The sequence below is a fragment of the Physeter macrocephalus genome, chromosome 18 (genome assembly GCF_002837175.3).
Source record: "Physeter macrocephalus isolate SW-GA chromosome 18, ASM283717v5, whole genome shotgun sequence".
NCBI lineage: Eukaryota > Metazoa > Chordata > Mammalia > Artiodactyla > Physeteridae > Physeter > Physeter macrocephalus.
The window spans coordinates 103,956,675-103,972,665 of record NC_041231.1 but is presented as its reverse complement, the minus strand read 5'-3'; the positions used below and the strand labels follow the sequence as shown (position 1 = coordinate 103,972,665).

Below are 15,991 nucleotides of genomic sequence, written 5' to 3'. Positions count from 1 at the left end.
TCCACTGGTTCAGGTCATTCTGGATCTGCTGTTTCTCACACTCCAGGCGCTGCTTCACCCTGCTTTCTGCCTCGAGGGTCACTTTGGCGCGATTCAGCTCATCCTCCAGCCTCTGCAGCCTGGCCTTGTCTTGCTCCAGAACTTTGATTTTCACCAGGAGGCTCTCTCTCTCCTGCACCACCTGAGAGCACTGATTCTTGGATTCCTGAATCCTATTAGATGCCTAGAATGCAAAAAAAGAAAGAAATGGGAAAAAATAATGATGTGATCATATCACAGGACCATTATCATTTAACTTCTTTTCCTATATATTTTTTTAAAAAGTATATTTACTTCTCAGCCCTTTTCTTTTCCTTGAGTATACTGTTATTTTGTTACCTTACAAGCTCCTGAAAAAAATTCTGTAGATACATGTTGCCACTTTGATAAACGGCTTCTATACTTTCTATATTTTTCCACAGAAGGAAATATAAGCAGTTGTAGACCTGGCTTACTCTTAATGGTAATTATGGTTTGAACAGATATGGGAAGTTTCATTCCAGGTTATCCCACCTGCTGTACCTGCGTTTCACCTGTTACAGCTATACTCACATGTTTAACAAAGCAATACAAATCTACGGACATACACACACCCCTCACCCAGCCCCACACAAATATTGTCTACAGAAGTCAAACGTATTAGAAGTTAAAGAGGTTAAGTGTTTTCATTAGGGGTTTAAAGAAGAAAAGTCAAACAAAAAGAAACATATTAGGGTCACGATGAAAAGAGCAGAGCATAACGCATGCAGAAAAATCACATGAGCAAAGCAAGAGAGTGATTTTAAAGCTGCACAGAAAACCCATTTAATGTGGCTTTTATTTAGGAAAACTTTAATTACAAGCGTTATGTCACAGCTCACAAAGAGCCACCTTCTAGAAAACAGAGTGGAACACTGAGAGGAAGTGATCTCAGATGTTACACCCCAGCCAAAGTTCGAAAAGCAGAGCCAAGTACGGGTTACACAGGGGTGGACACTCGATGGGGGAGTAGAAGAGAAGGGCAAACAGCACTGAAATTACCCTGAAGCAGCGTCTGGATCAGGACAGACAGCAGCACAGCATCAGAAAGAAAAGCGAGATGTGTGCAAGCATCCAGCCCAGCAGCAAGAGCACAGCCGCCCAGCTGGGTAGACCGTGGAGGGAATTAGTTGAGAGGAAGTGAAGCGGCGATCAAATATTTGTGAATACCTCTAATGCCTGCTTTTGGAATTTCTCAATTTCCTGTCTCAAACTTCCCCTCTCCCTTTGTAAATCACTGATCAGGCCCTGCAGCTCCAGGGTCCGGGCATTGCTGATCTGCAGCTGGCTCCGCAGCTCCGAGATGGTGGCGTTTTTGTCGTGCTCAGCCTCGCTGCGGCTCTGCCGGAGGTCATCGCACTCCAGCCGGAGGCTCCGCAGCTCCCCCTCAAGCAGCAGGTGCTCCTTGGTGAGGCTCTCGGTCAGCGACTGCAGCCTCTCGATTTCGATCTTGCTCTCGTTCAGGCTCCTGCTCTTGTCCTCGACGGCCTTCTGGAAGTGCTCGCTCCGTGCCTGCGCCTCCCTGGCGCTCTCCTGCTCCTGCGACAGCTGCCGCCGCAGGGCCTCGACGTCGGAGGCCAGCCTGCGCAGCTCGTCCTGGGCCCTCTGCTTCTCCCGCAGGTGGCCGTCCAGCGCGTCCTCGCTCCTCTTTCTGGCGACGGACGCCTGCTCCAGCTGCTGGGTCAGGCTGGTGACCTTTACCGCCTGCTCCTTCCGGGCCCTCCGCAGGGTCTCCAGCTCCTCGTCCAGCTTCTTCCTCCTAAAGGAGTCCTCGGAGGCCGCCCTCTTGAGCCGCGTCAGCTCCTCCTGCAGTCTCTGCCTCTGCGGCTGGAGCTCCTTCAGAGAGCTCTGGAGGCGGGCTGCGTCCTGCTCCCGGAGGGTCCGCTCCTGGGCCACCCGTTCGTAGTCCAGCCTCAGGCACATCAGTTCCTGCTCCTGCGCCTTCAGTTTGCTGACCGTCTCCATGGCGCTGCTGTAGGCCTTCTGCAGCTCGCACTGCGCCCTCTGCAATTTGGCGTTTTCATCCTCCAGACACTTGCGCTGCTTTGCTTCCGTCTCTGTCAGCTGCTTCAGCCTCTCTATCTCCGTGTTTCTATCCTGGATCGTCTTGGCGGCATCATCCAGAGACTGCCTGTACCGTGTGCTCTCTTCCATCCGCACCTGCATGACCTGCGTCAGCTCCACCTCCAGCTGCTGTTTCCGCTGCGACATCTCCGAGCCCGCGGCCTTTTGCTGTTGGACACTCTCTTCGACCCTCCTGAGGTTCTCCGTGGTCTGGGCTAGAGCGTTCTTCAGCTTTGTTACTTCTTCCGAGAGGCTCCGGTTTTCCCTGGTGAGGTTGTCTATCTGGGCTCGGTAGCCGCTGGTGTCCTCCTCCTTCTGCAGGGTGAGCTGCTGGATGGTCGTCTTGGTGATGGTGATCTCCGTCTCGAACTGGTTCTTCAAGCTAATGAGTTCTTCATCGTAATTGTTCCTTACCTTAGCCAGTTCATTCTCATATTCCCGGCGGCGCTTGGCCTCCTCCTGAAACTCAGCTTTGAGTCTTTCGATCTCCTGGTTTTTGTCCTGGATGGTCTTGGCAGCCTCTTCCAGGGACTGCTTGTGCCTGGCGTTGTCCTCGGAGCGCTGCTGGATGACCTGCTTCAGCTCCATTTCCAGATGCTGCTTCTCCTGCAGCATCTCGGAGCCACAGGCCTTCTGCTGCAGGGCAGCCTCTTCGGCCCGCCTCCGCTCCTCCGTGATCTGCAGGATGCTATTGGTGAGCCGGACAATCTCATCCTTCAGGTCGCGATTCTCCTTCGAGAATCTATCGAGCTGGTTTCGGAGGTTTTTGGAATCATCCTCTTTTTGCATGGATATCTCCTTGATGGTAGTCTTTGTGATGTTAATCTCTGTTTCGTACTTGTTCCTTAAATTACTCATCTCCTCACTATACTGGTTTCTTACCTTTGCCAGCTCATTTTCATATTCTCTCTTCCGGGTGCTCTCCTCCTGCAGAAGAGCCCTCAACCTCTCTATCTCGAACTCCTTCTCCTTGATGGCTTTCTCAGACTCTATTTTCTGCCAGCCAAGGCTCTCCTTCTCGCTCTGCCTCGCCTTCTGCAGCTGGTCATAGTCGTTCTTCTGTTGATCAAACCTGTCTTCCACGGTTTTTCTGCTTCGCTTTTCATGCTCAATCTCGTAAGTCAGCCGGGTGATCTTCTCATTGAGCTCTTTGATTTGGCTGTAGCACTTGTCTAGATTTTGCTTGGCTGACTTGCCATCCAGCTCAGCCTGTCTCTTCAGCTCCTCCAGGCTCACGAGCTTTGCTTTGAACTGGGAACACTCCGCCTGGTATTTCTGCAGGTTCTGATCCAGTAATTTGTTCTTACTGCAGTTTTCAGAGTTGGCGTCTCGGGCCAGCCTGAGCTCCTCTTCCAAAACTTCGATCTTGGTATTTTTCAGCTGTGGAAGGGAAATCAGAAAGCGTGTTGAAAGAAAGACGCCTCACGTCATAAGTAAGAAGTGGTACTTCCTCCCCGCCAGACCAACGTGCTTTCTCATTTCCTGTCACACACCTGCACACACACACAGACAAGCACGCACACACGAGCACACATGTAGACGCTGATACAAGGCAAAAGCTACTAGACAAAAAAATTCAAGAAATCTGTCTTCTTGTCATAATTCTTCTATCAACTGCTTGTGTGATCTTAGTAAGGGATCTACCCTCTCTGAGTTTCAGCTTCCTCATCTGTGAATGAGGGAATTTCTTCCAAGACCAAAAGCTTATGATTTCCTAAATTATGTTTCCTTTATTTCCAGGTATCAAGTAAGTTTCCAAATAAACTCAATTCGAATATTAGAAATGAGGAGTAAATTAAACAATCACTCAACATGGAGAATTCAAATCCAGCTAGTCCTGGATGTTCTTCTTAATTTAACACCAAGAAAGAAAGAAAGCAAATTCCTTGACCAAACATTAAATGAAATTACTGGGGGTTATGGCAAGGTAAAATAGATATAATTTTGAAAATATTACCTGAGTGCATTCCGAGCAGTGTACTGGAGAATAGGACTGACACCTGATTTATGAATAAACTATATTATACTAACTGTTTAGAGGAAACACAGTTTTACCAATGAGTATGTCCAAATTCATGTTATAACGAGGCAGTAATAATTAAGTTCCATTCTATTTTCTTTTTTGATCCTCCAAGGAAATAAATTACCTTCAGATCTTCCAAACTCTTCAGCATCTCACTTAAGAATCTGTAATAGTCTCCAGACCTTGTAAGAAGTTCTATGTACCGAGCATGCATATCTGCAGCCTTGGAGAAAAGAAGTGCAAGGAAAAGTCAAAGGTATTGCATTCAAAAGAAGTCCTATGCAAGCTGACCAATTCTGTTTTCTAAAACAATCCAACAGTTAAATTATATTTTAAAGAGTGAATTCCAAAACCCAACAAAAGAATAAAGTACAATAAAACAAAGGGCCAAAAACCTTACATTTCATCCTCATCACTCCAGGGTGTTCCCCCCTAAACCATCTGATGGGTGATGTTCTCTGACACCTTTGAGAAGAAGTTGTCTTTTAGAAATCGACTGGATATTTTCCACTCTTTAAATGTCCCCCTCACTAAACCCAGAATTTAAGCCCAGTTTCTGCAAAGATTCGAACGTACGAGCAATAGACCCAGACTTCTCACTGATCATTCCCTAAAATGCATTACGCTGATCACTGACACTAGAGAGAGGATAACCTGTTAACCCTTTTTGAATGGATACCCTACAGCAAGAGATGAATTCAGGGAGGGGAGGGAAGGGGGCAGGGAAAAGAGAAGGTGCAGGGGGGGGGGGGGGGGGGGTGGCGAGCTCTAAGAGATGGGTAATGACATATCTACCTCTTGCAGAATCATCGCAGAAGGAGACTGCACGATGGTTCTCTTGACAGGTATGCTCAGTAGAGTTTCCAGTCCTGAGGCGTATGATGCCAGGTGTAGTTCATAATCCTGCAGAATAATAACGTTTCAGAAAAACATACCTAAATTGACTTAAAAGGAGTCACGGATGGCTACAGTTCCCCAGCTTTCAATCACCAAGCTGTACTTCCAATGTCCAACCCCAAAGGCCATCACGTGCTGCTAGTGTCCAAGCATCATGTGACATTATTAAACCAAACAGCACCACTTTATATGCAAAATGGAGATCTCTGCACACACCACCAGTCTAAAGGATGAAGACCAGCCCATTCCCGTAGATACTGCCAATGTATAATCAATTCAAGCTCATGGATAACAGCATTTACAGTTTGTTCACGAGAGATTATATAAAAACCATAATCGTTGTCCTCAAGAAGTCTGTAATCTTTAAAGTGAATCAGAAAATAATGTAGTTAATAATATTCTTTTATAAAAAAAGTATGGAACACTTCATGAATCTGCATGTCATCCTTGCACAACGGCAGGCTAATAATCTCTGTTTCATTCGTTTTAATATACATGCTGCCAAAGCAAACACGGTTAATAATATTCTTTTTTTTTTTTTAATAATATTCTTGATGAAACACCAACATTCTTTGCGAAACCAACATACCTTAATTGAATTTGCACAAAGTTCGGCAATTTTTTGTACTTCTTCTGATTTGTCTCGTTTGCCACTTATATCACTGTGCAAGTTCTATACAGAAAAGGAAATATTTACAAATGTTAAAATGTATACATATTTTAAAATAAATGTTTTTTTCACTCTTTAACCACTGTTACTTGTTTTTTTTCCCTCAGTTTATGACTACATGTTCAGACCCCATAGTCACACAGTTAAACCTTAGGAGATGAGCATGTTTTCTATTCAGAAAAGAGAAGAAAGATCTTCAACTTCTTATGATCTAAGAGGTTACTATCTGGCCGGCACTCTTTTCTGGTCCTATCACCTCAATTTATAAAGATACTTTACTATGACGGTCGTTACATTATTTCCATGCTCACGACTGCATTTCTTTGTAAATATCTCAACTGCTTTTCCTCTGGACACTATTTAAGCATTCACAAAATGGACTAGTAATAGTAATTATTTATCATTTCATGAAAAGATACATGCAGCCCCATGTTCACAGTGGCACTATTTACAATAGCCAAGAAATGGAAACAACCTAAATGTCCACTGGCAGATGAATGGATAAAGAAGATGTGGTATATAGACACAGCTGGAATACTACTCAGCCATAAAAAAGAATGAAATAATACCATTCGCAGCAACATGGATGGACCTAGAGAATATCATACTAAGGGCAGTAAGTCAGAAAGACAAAGACAAATACCATATAATATCACATAGGAGCTTCCCTGGTGGCGCAGTGGTTGAGAGTCTGCCTGCTAGTGCAGGGGACACGGGTTGGAGCCCTGGTCTGGGGGGATCCCACATGCCGCGGAGCAGCTGGGCCCGTGAGCCACAACTACTGAGCCTGCGTGTCTGGAGCCTGTGCTCCGCAACAAGAGAGGCAGTGATAGTGAGAGGCCCGCACACCGCGATGAAGAGTGGCCCCCGCTCGCCGCAACTAGAGGGAGCCCTAGCGCAGAAACGAAGACCCAACGCAGCAAAAATAAATAAATTAATTAATAAACTCCTACCCCCAACATCTTCTCAAAAAAAAAAAAAAATATATATATATATATCACTTATCTGTGGAATCTAAAATATGACACAAATTAACTTATCTATGAAGCAGAAACAGACTCACAGACAGCAAGAACAGACTTGTGGTTGCCAAGGGTGGCAGGGGGAAAGGATGGACTGGGAGTTTGGGGTTAGCAGACATAAACTATTATATACAGAATGGACAAACAACAAGGTCCTAGTGTGTAGCACAGGGAACTATATTCAATATCCTGTGATAAACCATAATGGAAAAGAATATGAGAAAGAATGTATATCTATGTATAACTGAATCACTTTGCTGTACACCTGAAACTAACACAACACTGTAAATCAACTATACTTGAATAAAGTTTTTAAAAAATGTATCATTTTAGGGGCTTCCCTGGTGGCGCAGCGGTCGAGAGTCCGCCTGCCGATGCAGGGGACGCGGGTTCGTGCCCCGGTCCGGGAAGATCCCACACGCCGCGGAGCGGCTGGGCCCGTGAGCCATGGCCGCTGAGCCTGCGCGTCCGGAGCCTGTGCTCCGCAACGGGAGAGGCCATGACAGCGAGAGGCCCGCGTACCGCAAAAAAAAAAAAAAAAAAAAAAAAAAAAAGTATCATTTTAAACCTAACTACTGCTATGAAAACCAGAGGGAAATACAGCTTACACCCAGTAACATCTGTGCAATGACAAATTGCCTTATACCTTCTGCTCGTTCAAAAATCGCATGACCATGTTGGAATCTCCAAACTTCATGGATTCTAAGTTATCCTGGCAGCGTTTGGCATCACAGAGCCATTTGCAGAAAGTCTGATAGTTATCACGGTAATTCCTCAGTTGCTTGATTTGTTTCTCCAGGTCCCATAATCTGGGGCAAACAGAGATCATAAAATTATTAAATATTGCTATTGCTCTGCAAAAGTATTTAACACAGAGTTACCCGATGACCCGGCAATTCCACCTGGCACATACTCAAGAGAACTGAAAACATACACCCACACAAAAAATTATACATGAATGTTTGTAGCAACACTTTTCACGATAGCCCAGAACTGGGAACAACCCAAATATCCATCAGTTGATGAAAGAATAAACAAAATGTGGTATAGCCATACAATGGAATATTATACAGTCATAAAAAGAAATGAAGTACTGACACGTGCTACACCATGGATAAACCTGGAAAACATTACGTTAAGTGAAAAAAAAACAGTCACAAAGGACCACATATCGTATCTTTCTATTTATAGGAAATGTCCAGAATAATTGGCGAATCTATAGAGACAGCAAGTAGAATGGTGGCTGTTTGGGGCTGGAGGGTTGGGAGGAAATGGGGAGGGACTGCCAGTGGATATGGGGTTTCTTTTTTAGGGTGATGAAAGTGTTCTAAACGTAGATTGTGGTGATGGTTACACATTCTGAATATACTAAAAACCAGTGACTTGGACACTTTTGGTGGGTGAGTTATACGGCATGTGAATTCTATATCAATAGAGATGTTTTTAAGAAGTACTGCTGCTAGTAAAATAACCTATAAGCAAGATTCAGGAGATGTTTTTAAACCCTCATTTGCAGTAAGGCATTTCTTTCGTGTAAGATTTAATTTTCACAAACTTTTGGAAAATGCTCCCTCAAAGGAGCTACTCCTTCCAACGGTCATAACAGGAGTTTACAGGGCCTGAAAGAGCTTGATCGATGGCTTCCATTATTTCCCTAAGAACCTGAAGGGCCTCTGAGACAGGCTGGTTCAAGCTCGGCTACTGGACGTACTCTCTTCCTGTTGTCGCCAAAGCTGCCCACAGCCAGTGCGTGAAGGGAGTTTCCAGGATGCTGAACTTACACACAAAAAAAAACCCACTGTTTTCTAGAGTGATGACTTCAAGTGACATTATCTTGGGAGCAACCATATGGGAAGAAAGTGTGGAAGGAGGTTGGCACACCTGTAGTCTATCTGTTTATCGATTCTTTGCCAGCGGTCTGTCAGCTGTGTGACTTTTTCGCTGAACTTGCCCAGGTCCAGGTCGTACAGTGGATACTGCTGTGAAGTCTGGGAGTAGATCTGCTGGGCTTTCTGCAGTTCCGTCTTCATGGTGGCCAACAAGGACTTCTTCAAGTTCAAGTCGTTTTTAATTTTCTGTCACAGGAGGAAAAAAAAAAAAAAAAGTACAAATTAACCTCATTCCCACTTGATGCTACACTTCAAGGAAAATATATCTACTGATTGCATCTCCCTATATTTGTGCCAGGGACCTAGTTCCTTGTGCCAACTTGGTTAAAAAAAAAAAAAAAAAAAAAAAAAAGGATTCGGTGTGTAAATTAGTTTGAGAAATGCTACATATCACACTCCATTCCGTTCCTGAAAAAGTATAAAATCTATTCACCTATTAAAGGTTCTGAGAAGTACAACAGTACCAGCTTAACTGTGCTGAACTTGCGTTCCCCAGACTAATCTCACCACAAACGACTTTCTCACGTAGGTCCTGCCAACACGCTCTGGACAACAGCGCTCTAGAGATAACGGCGGATGTCAACCACGTGTGGCCAACGAAATCCAGTAATCCTCCAAACTCGTGGAGACTTAGTGAAGCTCTACCACAGGGGACTGAGTAGTCCTGTATTCTTTCCCATAAACCGGATACACCGGGCCGCTTGCTGTTCAACCCTTCTCCTAACCTTCAGTCCACAGCGGTAAGCTTCCACCTTATCCAGATCCAGGCACACGGTCTCCTCTTCAGTAAGCCTGGCTTCGTAAACCTTCAGCATGTCTTCTGTCTGGAGAATGGCCTGCAGGAGTGTTCTCACCATGCACAAGCTGTCAGGAGCCAAAGAGGCAAATAAAATTGCCGGCGACATAATTAGACTTGGAAACTCTCTTGGGCTCTTTTGCCACTCTTCATAAAAGGGAACACTATTAAGGCAGATAAGAATTTACTCCGCTTATTTTATAAGTTGCGGCGCAATACATTTTTTCCCTCTTTCATGACTCAGAACACCACCTTGCATCAATGGAAGAATTCTAAGTTCTGGCCTTTAGAGGATGCCTTGGCTGGAAGAGACAGTGGAGTTCAGAACAACGGGATTGGCACCCTAGGCTGGAGGACCCGCTCACACAAGCACAGAAGAATGTGAGTGAGGCTCCAATGAAAAGAGAAACCGTAAGGCAACAGCTCCAGCAACCACCACATGAAGCAAATGAAGTCTCACGAAACGAAGCTTGAGAAAAGCCAAATATCCGAGGTCAGCGTCAGTCGCGTTTACCTATTTAAGTAGCCGTCTGTAACGCCATTGATATTTTCCAGTTTCTGAAACAATCCAAATACCTCATTCTGCAGATAGCAATATTTTTCCGAACCTCTGAAGTTAGCTAGCATGTCCTTCAGCTGGTTGAGAACTTGAGCAAATGTTTGAGAATCATTCTGTAAGCCCTGTCCAAAAAGAAGGGAAGCGCTTTTGATTTAGCTGTTTGCTTCTCACCGTCATTCATGTCCTCAAAAGGCCCACAGAATGTGAACGACTCACTTGAGAGTTGACCTTTCCTGTCCTCCATGAGGGAGGCCTTACCAGCACTGGGTAAATGTGACCCTCTTCCTTAGAATATATACCTCGGAGATTCCAGTGCAGAGCCCAGGCCCGGCTGAGCGGAAGAGATCACTGAGCTTGACACTGAAGCACCTGGGCTGCAGTCCCAGCTCGGCCGATGGCTTGCAGCTCTTACCCTACCCCTTACTGTCTACAAGTAAGATCACTCCACTTGTCTAGCCCACATCATAGGTTGTTTCAGGCAGAAGCCAAATGAATGTCTGCGAAAACTTTCGAAATCTACAAAGCACTACACTGCAGAAAAGGAAAAACACTGCAGCCGGACTGAGCGGCCCGCAGACTAACAGCAAAGGTGGTTTAATCCCCAGCCTGGTATCTTTCCACAGATTTGGCAGCATGGGAATGCAAAACGGAAATTGTGCCAGAAGCCTCTTTTCTTGAAAATGAAGGTTTCTTGCCTATAAATGTTTAAACCAGGAGGTCTTTTTCTACTACTTCACAGTTAAATATAAATACACCTAGAATCAAGCAAAACATTAACGGATACCCACCTTTAGCTCGTTTATTTTCGCTGTGATGTGCTGCGAAGACCCCTGATCTGCCAGAAGGACGTTTTTAAGGGTCATTCCGCTCTCACAGAGCTCCATCTGCCTCCGAATCTTCTGGAGCTCCATCAGCAGCCACGTTTCCTGCTTGTCATTTTCTCTGTTGGTTTCAATTACTTTATTATGGCAGGAACCGAGATGAGTGATTTCAGTTGCGGTTACTGTAAAAATGTTAGGACCACAAAAATCAGAGATTTCTTGGCTAGAAGGGCGCAAGGCCTCAACAAAACACCCATGCTGCATGAAAGTGTCGCTGTTTCCTTTGATTTGGTTCTGAAAACCTAGCATCTCAATGACTTTTGATATGCGATCTTTCAAAGAAGTGATTCTGCAACTAGTTTTTGGCAAACTACGTACTTTCTTTTGAAAACGGCATGTATGGTGGCTGCAAAGAAGGACTGGCTCTAAACCAACCTGTCTGGTGCTGGGGGTAGCTGGGGAGCTGTACGACCAGGGTCTGGTAGTGTTTCTGGGCGTCCGTGAACTGGGTCTGTATTTTCCTCTTGTCATCATCTCCAAACATCTCTGAGCCTTGGCTGTCTCTGATGAAGTCTTGGTAACGTAACTCGAGGTCAGATATTGTCTTCGTGTAATCTTCCAGCCGCATCGTTTTCAGCTGGAAATAAACCAGGCGGGGAGTGTTTCTTGGCCCCAGAGCGTGGCCAAGAAAGCTTCCTGGGAAATGCACTACTCTGGTGGCGCTTGAGGCAACGCCCCTCAAAGACCCATTAAGACAGAAAAGGTCTTTGATGATTTAGAGCTTGCGCCTAAGAACCGTAGCAGTGGGTCGTCAATTTTCTTCTTCCTATGCAATTTTCTTCTTCCAAGCAAACGGGACTCAGAAGCCCCAAATGTCAAGCAGATCACAGCAAAGCTGCTCTGACTGAAAAGAGTTAAAGGGGTAAAGGGAAGCCCCAAACTTACCCATTCCCTGCCCCTCACCTCCCTGCTGTCCCTGTCGTCCCAAAGGACTCCCCCACCTGGATTCTTGGGCCACTACCTGAAAACCACTGATCTAGGGTAACTAATGCTTCCAAGAATTCAACCCCACCTTTTACTTCTGTGCTATCCAGTCAATAACTATGCCCTCACTTTCCATTACATCTAAGGAGAGTGGGAACCCTGAGTATCACAGGACCTCATGCCTCTCCCACAGGGACGTCTGGCTTTTGCCCGGTAACTTTAATCAGTACTTCTGCTTGTCTCTTAACCGGCCGGGTGCGAATCCCTCCCATCCTGTGTTGGACGGACTAGAACCTCTAAGGAAGGCTCAGCCGACTCTCTTGTTGACACACAAAAGCATCAGCTGCACAGCTATAGGTTCGCCTGGTAGAAACCGCACTTCAGGGAGCAGCCGGGGGGCCCCTCCAGGCAGCGGGTGGTCCTGAGGACGTACCTTGGCGATGGTCATGGCCTTGATCTTCTCGATGTCGATCATGCAGTAGTGCCAGGACACCAGGCTCTTCATGTTGATGTAGAGCTGGTTCCACAGGGCCAGGATGGCTTCATAGTACTGCTCGATCCTAGAGGCGCAGAGGAAAAGCACGCTAGCCCGGCTCTCCAGGTTCATCCCAAACGGGAAACCTGGCCACGCTCCCCCAGTGGCACAGAAAACTCAAAAGAGAACTAACAGAGCAATGGGTGAACGGAGCATTTGCAAAACATTCAACATTTCAATGGATTTAGACTAATACCCAAAAGTACATTCTCAATGACCGACATGGGTTTCGGTACATTGGAATCATTTTGGTCAAAACAGGCAGTACAATTTGTGGTTGTTGGGTTGTCCGTCAACAACTTTTTAATTGATGGAGGTCTGGCGCCCTGCAGGCAACAGTGAGAAATGGGTCTCGGGTCACAGAACGCCTGTTGGAGCTTGGAAACGGGCTCACTGGGCTACTCTCACCCCACCCTGAGCGGGCTGAAGACTTCCATCATCAAAGGTTTGGAAGAACCGTGCCCTGGACCATCTGTCAAATGAATGCGCCACCTACCGATGGCCAAATATTAATGCTGAGTGCATCTTCTATTTGTGGCTACAGGCCAAACTACTGATTGTCTAAAAGGCAGAAGAGTTTCAAAACAACGTCTTTAGAGTGCATGGCCAGAATGAGCTCGTCTACTGTCAGACGTTCTTTTTCATCTTCCCGTGATAACCACAGTACCTGCAACATAAAACCTCAAGACAACGCAAAGGGACCTTCACCGGGTCCCCCTCTGGCGGGAGGTGACAGCAGTTAAGGAGTGGTGTGTCTAAGGGTCTTGTATCAGCGTCTGCCCTATTTCTCCCCACCCGCGTTCATGTCACGGCCAGAAGGAAGTTCAAGACGTACTTGCTTGAGAGGTCCACGGCCAGAGGGTTGGGCGGAGGAATGATGAGGCCGACGGAGGGCACGAGCATGTCCACGCCCCCCGGGCCAGTCACGAGCCACTTGCTCCGTTCGTTATTGTCCTTCAGGATACACTCGTCCCCTTTGTGGACGATCTTCTGCAAGGCAAGGAGAGCCGCGTTTTGGCTTTATCCACGAGCCCACATTTCTATCTTTCTGCTCAAGAACAGAAGCAGCAGCACTGTTTCAGCTTTGCTCTTCGTATTTTTTGCCTCAACTGAAGCTGATCTTGACACAACCCAACATGACTGACGCTTTAAATAAGACAGGTGAGCCTACAAGGTGTGTCTGAAGGGAATTAGGTGGAGTGACTCTCCAGGGGACGGCCAGGGGAGTCCCCCGGTGAAGTGAGCGATCCTTTTGTAAAGCAAAAACTCACCCCCGGCTCTTCTATTTTTGCGAGTTTGTGTTTTATACCGTAGATTTCAGTGCGTGGGAGTCACCTGTCTCATTCATTTGCTCTTAAAATTGTTAAATAAAAACAAAAAAATTTTGGTATCAGGTTCCCCAGAAAAATAACTTCCTAAAGTAACTCCAGCATCTAAATAGCTTCTTTTCTAAATTAACTCTATATGGCTTCTTAAAATGGGTATTTAAAGTATGCCAACTATCTTAACTACTAAAATGTAACAAGTTCGACATGGAGGTACTTCAATCTCCCTTTAGATTTCTTACTTCTCTCCACACGAGTTCTAAAACCGTTTCTGCATGGTAGAATAAACTCCATTGTTTTATAACGTCCATCTCACCAACTCATCACATTTTTTATTTCGTAAGTCCTCCATCAATTTTTATAAGAAAATAGAGCTGTGGGAATTACATAAATAATGACTAAAAACAAGTCACCTTTCTATATAAATGTTCGTATTTACCACTGAGCCTACAGAACTGATGTGCTCATTTAATGCGTAAAATCCGCAATGACATACCCTTTACATGCAGCATAATGGCCACGTTTCTTTTTTTTTTTAATTTCAGAAATTTAAAGAGGGACCACAGATGCTAATTGCATACTGGAAGAAAAGAAGGCTTAAGCCTTAAAATAGCATTAGAATAGTTAAAAAATAACTATTGTCCTACTTATTTGCAACTATCATACAACTCAGAACAAAAATCACTGCATTTTTTCCACAGCTTGCCACTTTGTATACAAAAGAAAGACATTTACTAGGGTGCTCACTGAAACCTAAATTAAATTCTGCCCTGGACAAAAATCCATCCGTAAAGAAAGGGAAAACTTTGGCAGCATTCTGACTCGCCGAGTACACACCTGGTCCTGCTTGTAGTCACAGAGAGCCCTGACAATAATGAGTTTATTGCTTCTGTAGTCCGGGTTCCGCGGTTTCAGCTGCACAATCCTCTTGGACTTGTTTACCAAGCTCTGCACCTGGCGCCTGTTTTCAAGGATTGTCTCCCATTCTTTCTGCAATTGCAAATAAAATCATACTCGAACACAGATACTCTCTGACAGTGAGATAAGACCTTCAAATGGCATTACTACAGCTATCATGACATTACAAATTAGATACCGCTGTAGCTGCATTAGCTGTAAAAAGCCACCAAGTCATCTGTCTGCAGGGACCACAGGTGCCTTTCGTAAGAAGCCACTACAGAGGCAACACAGCCATGAATTAGGTGGGCGGGAAAGAATATCACTTTGCAAAAAGGCTACGCTGACAACACGTGAAGTACGCTTTTCCGAAGGGATTTTCATGTTAAGTCATCAGTGTTCTCTCCGGTTTTGTTCTGAGCACCCATAACTACTGAAGCAGAAGTGACGTGCCATAGCAGCTGAGCGTGCAAAGAAATGTATTTTGAGAAAAGCCACTGAAAATGAAGACAACGCTTGCTTGAGCTTTGGGCACTCGTTGCTCTATAGAGCAATACAGATGCAGATAATCTGCATTGAGTCGGTGGGTGCATTTGTTTTATTCGCGGGTAAGGGCCTGGGTCTGAGACATTACCTCCAGCACCTTGATCTGCTCCAGCAGATGCTGCAGGGGCATGCTCTTGTCACACAGGTACTTCTTCCTGACGCAGTCTTGGAGGCCCTTCAGGTAGGCTTCCGTCGACTGGGCCTCTTCAAAAAACTGTTAAGGATGCGGGTGACCCCGTGTCAATTAAAAGCAACTCAATACGCAGCATCACCTAGTATTTCAACTTCAAAGATTATCTGTCTTCCCTACGAGTCTATCTGACAGGTGGTTAAAGGAAAGAATTTGAGCAGAAAGTATATTAACTTATGTGAGAGCAAGAGGCTGCTTGAATAATTGGTGACCAATCTGTGCTCCTCTAAACTAAAAACCAATAAATAGTATTCACACCATAGTGTGAAGATTGTTTTCAGTGCTTTTTCCAACACATTCGGAAGAGAAGCTGTGAAGACCCAAAAGACAATTAAATGATTGCTAGGTATAAAAACCTGAAAGTAGGCAGCATTTTCTTTGAGATGAACATCAATGCATTTGGTGATCTGAAGAATCCAGCTCCACTGTGTCTGGAGAGTATCCATATATGCCTGAAACAAGAAAACAGAAGCTGTCTCTCCACCATTCAGCCATAGAGAGGCATCCATTATTTCACAGATAGGTGAGCCTGAATGAAAACCATGAAGCATTTTTTATCTAATTCCAAATCAAGCAAACTTTTTTCTAAAAATTGAAACCAGAATTTCCCAACAGGGAACTCTTGGTATGGTAGAAATTAAATTTTAAAACCAATTTTGGGGGCTTCCCTGGTGGCGCAGTGGTTGAGAGTCCGCCTGCCGATGCAGGGGACACGG

The 15,991-nt window shown here is 45.2% G+C and overlaps 1 protein-coding gene and 1 pseudogene across 1 annotated transcript in view; both read right to left on the bottom strand.

Moving 5' to 3' along the window:
• The window catches only part of DSP (desmoplakin), a 43,014-nt gene that overhangs the window by 2,541 nt on the left and 24,482 nt on the right, over positions 1–15,991 (bottom strand). Inside the window, exons 9-24 of the mRNA XM_028478887.2 lie at positions 15,632–15,727; positions 15,174–15,299; positions 14,480–14,632; positions 13,153–13,307; positions 12,216–12,342; positions 11,234–11,435; positions 10,766–10,980; positions 9,933–10,099; positions 9,348–9,486; positions 8,615–8,808; positions 7,380–7,542; positions 5,631–5,714; positions 4,940–5,047; positions 4,269–4,367; positions 1,228–3,501; positions 6–223 (exon numbers count right to left, since the gene is read on the bottom strand). Of these exons, the coding sequence (XP_028334688.2) occupies positions 6–223; positions 1,228–3,501; positions 4,269–4,367; positions 4,940–5,047; positions 5,631–5,714; positions 7,380–7,542; positions 8,615–8,808; positions 9,348–9,486; positions 9,933–10,099; positions 10,766–10,980; positions 11,234–11,435; positions 12,216–12,342; positions 13,153–13,307; positions 14,480–14,632; positions 15,174–15,299; positions 15,632–15,727 (4,520 nt within the window). The remainder of the gene's footprint in view (positions 1–5; positions 224–1,227; positions 3,502–4,268; positions 4,368–4,939; positions 5,048–5,630; positions 5,715–7,379; positions 7,543–8,614; positions 8,809–9,347; positions 9,487–9,932; positions 10,100–10,765; positions 10,981–11,233; positions 11,436–12,215; positions 12,343–13,152; positions 13,308–14,479; positions 14,633–15,173; positions 15,300–15,631; positions 15,728–15,991) is intronic.
• LOC112064388 (uncharacterized) lies at positions 5,452–5,551 on the bottom strand (annotated as a pseudogene).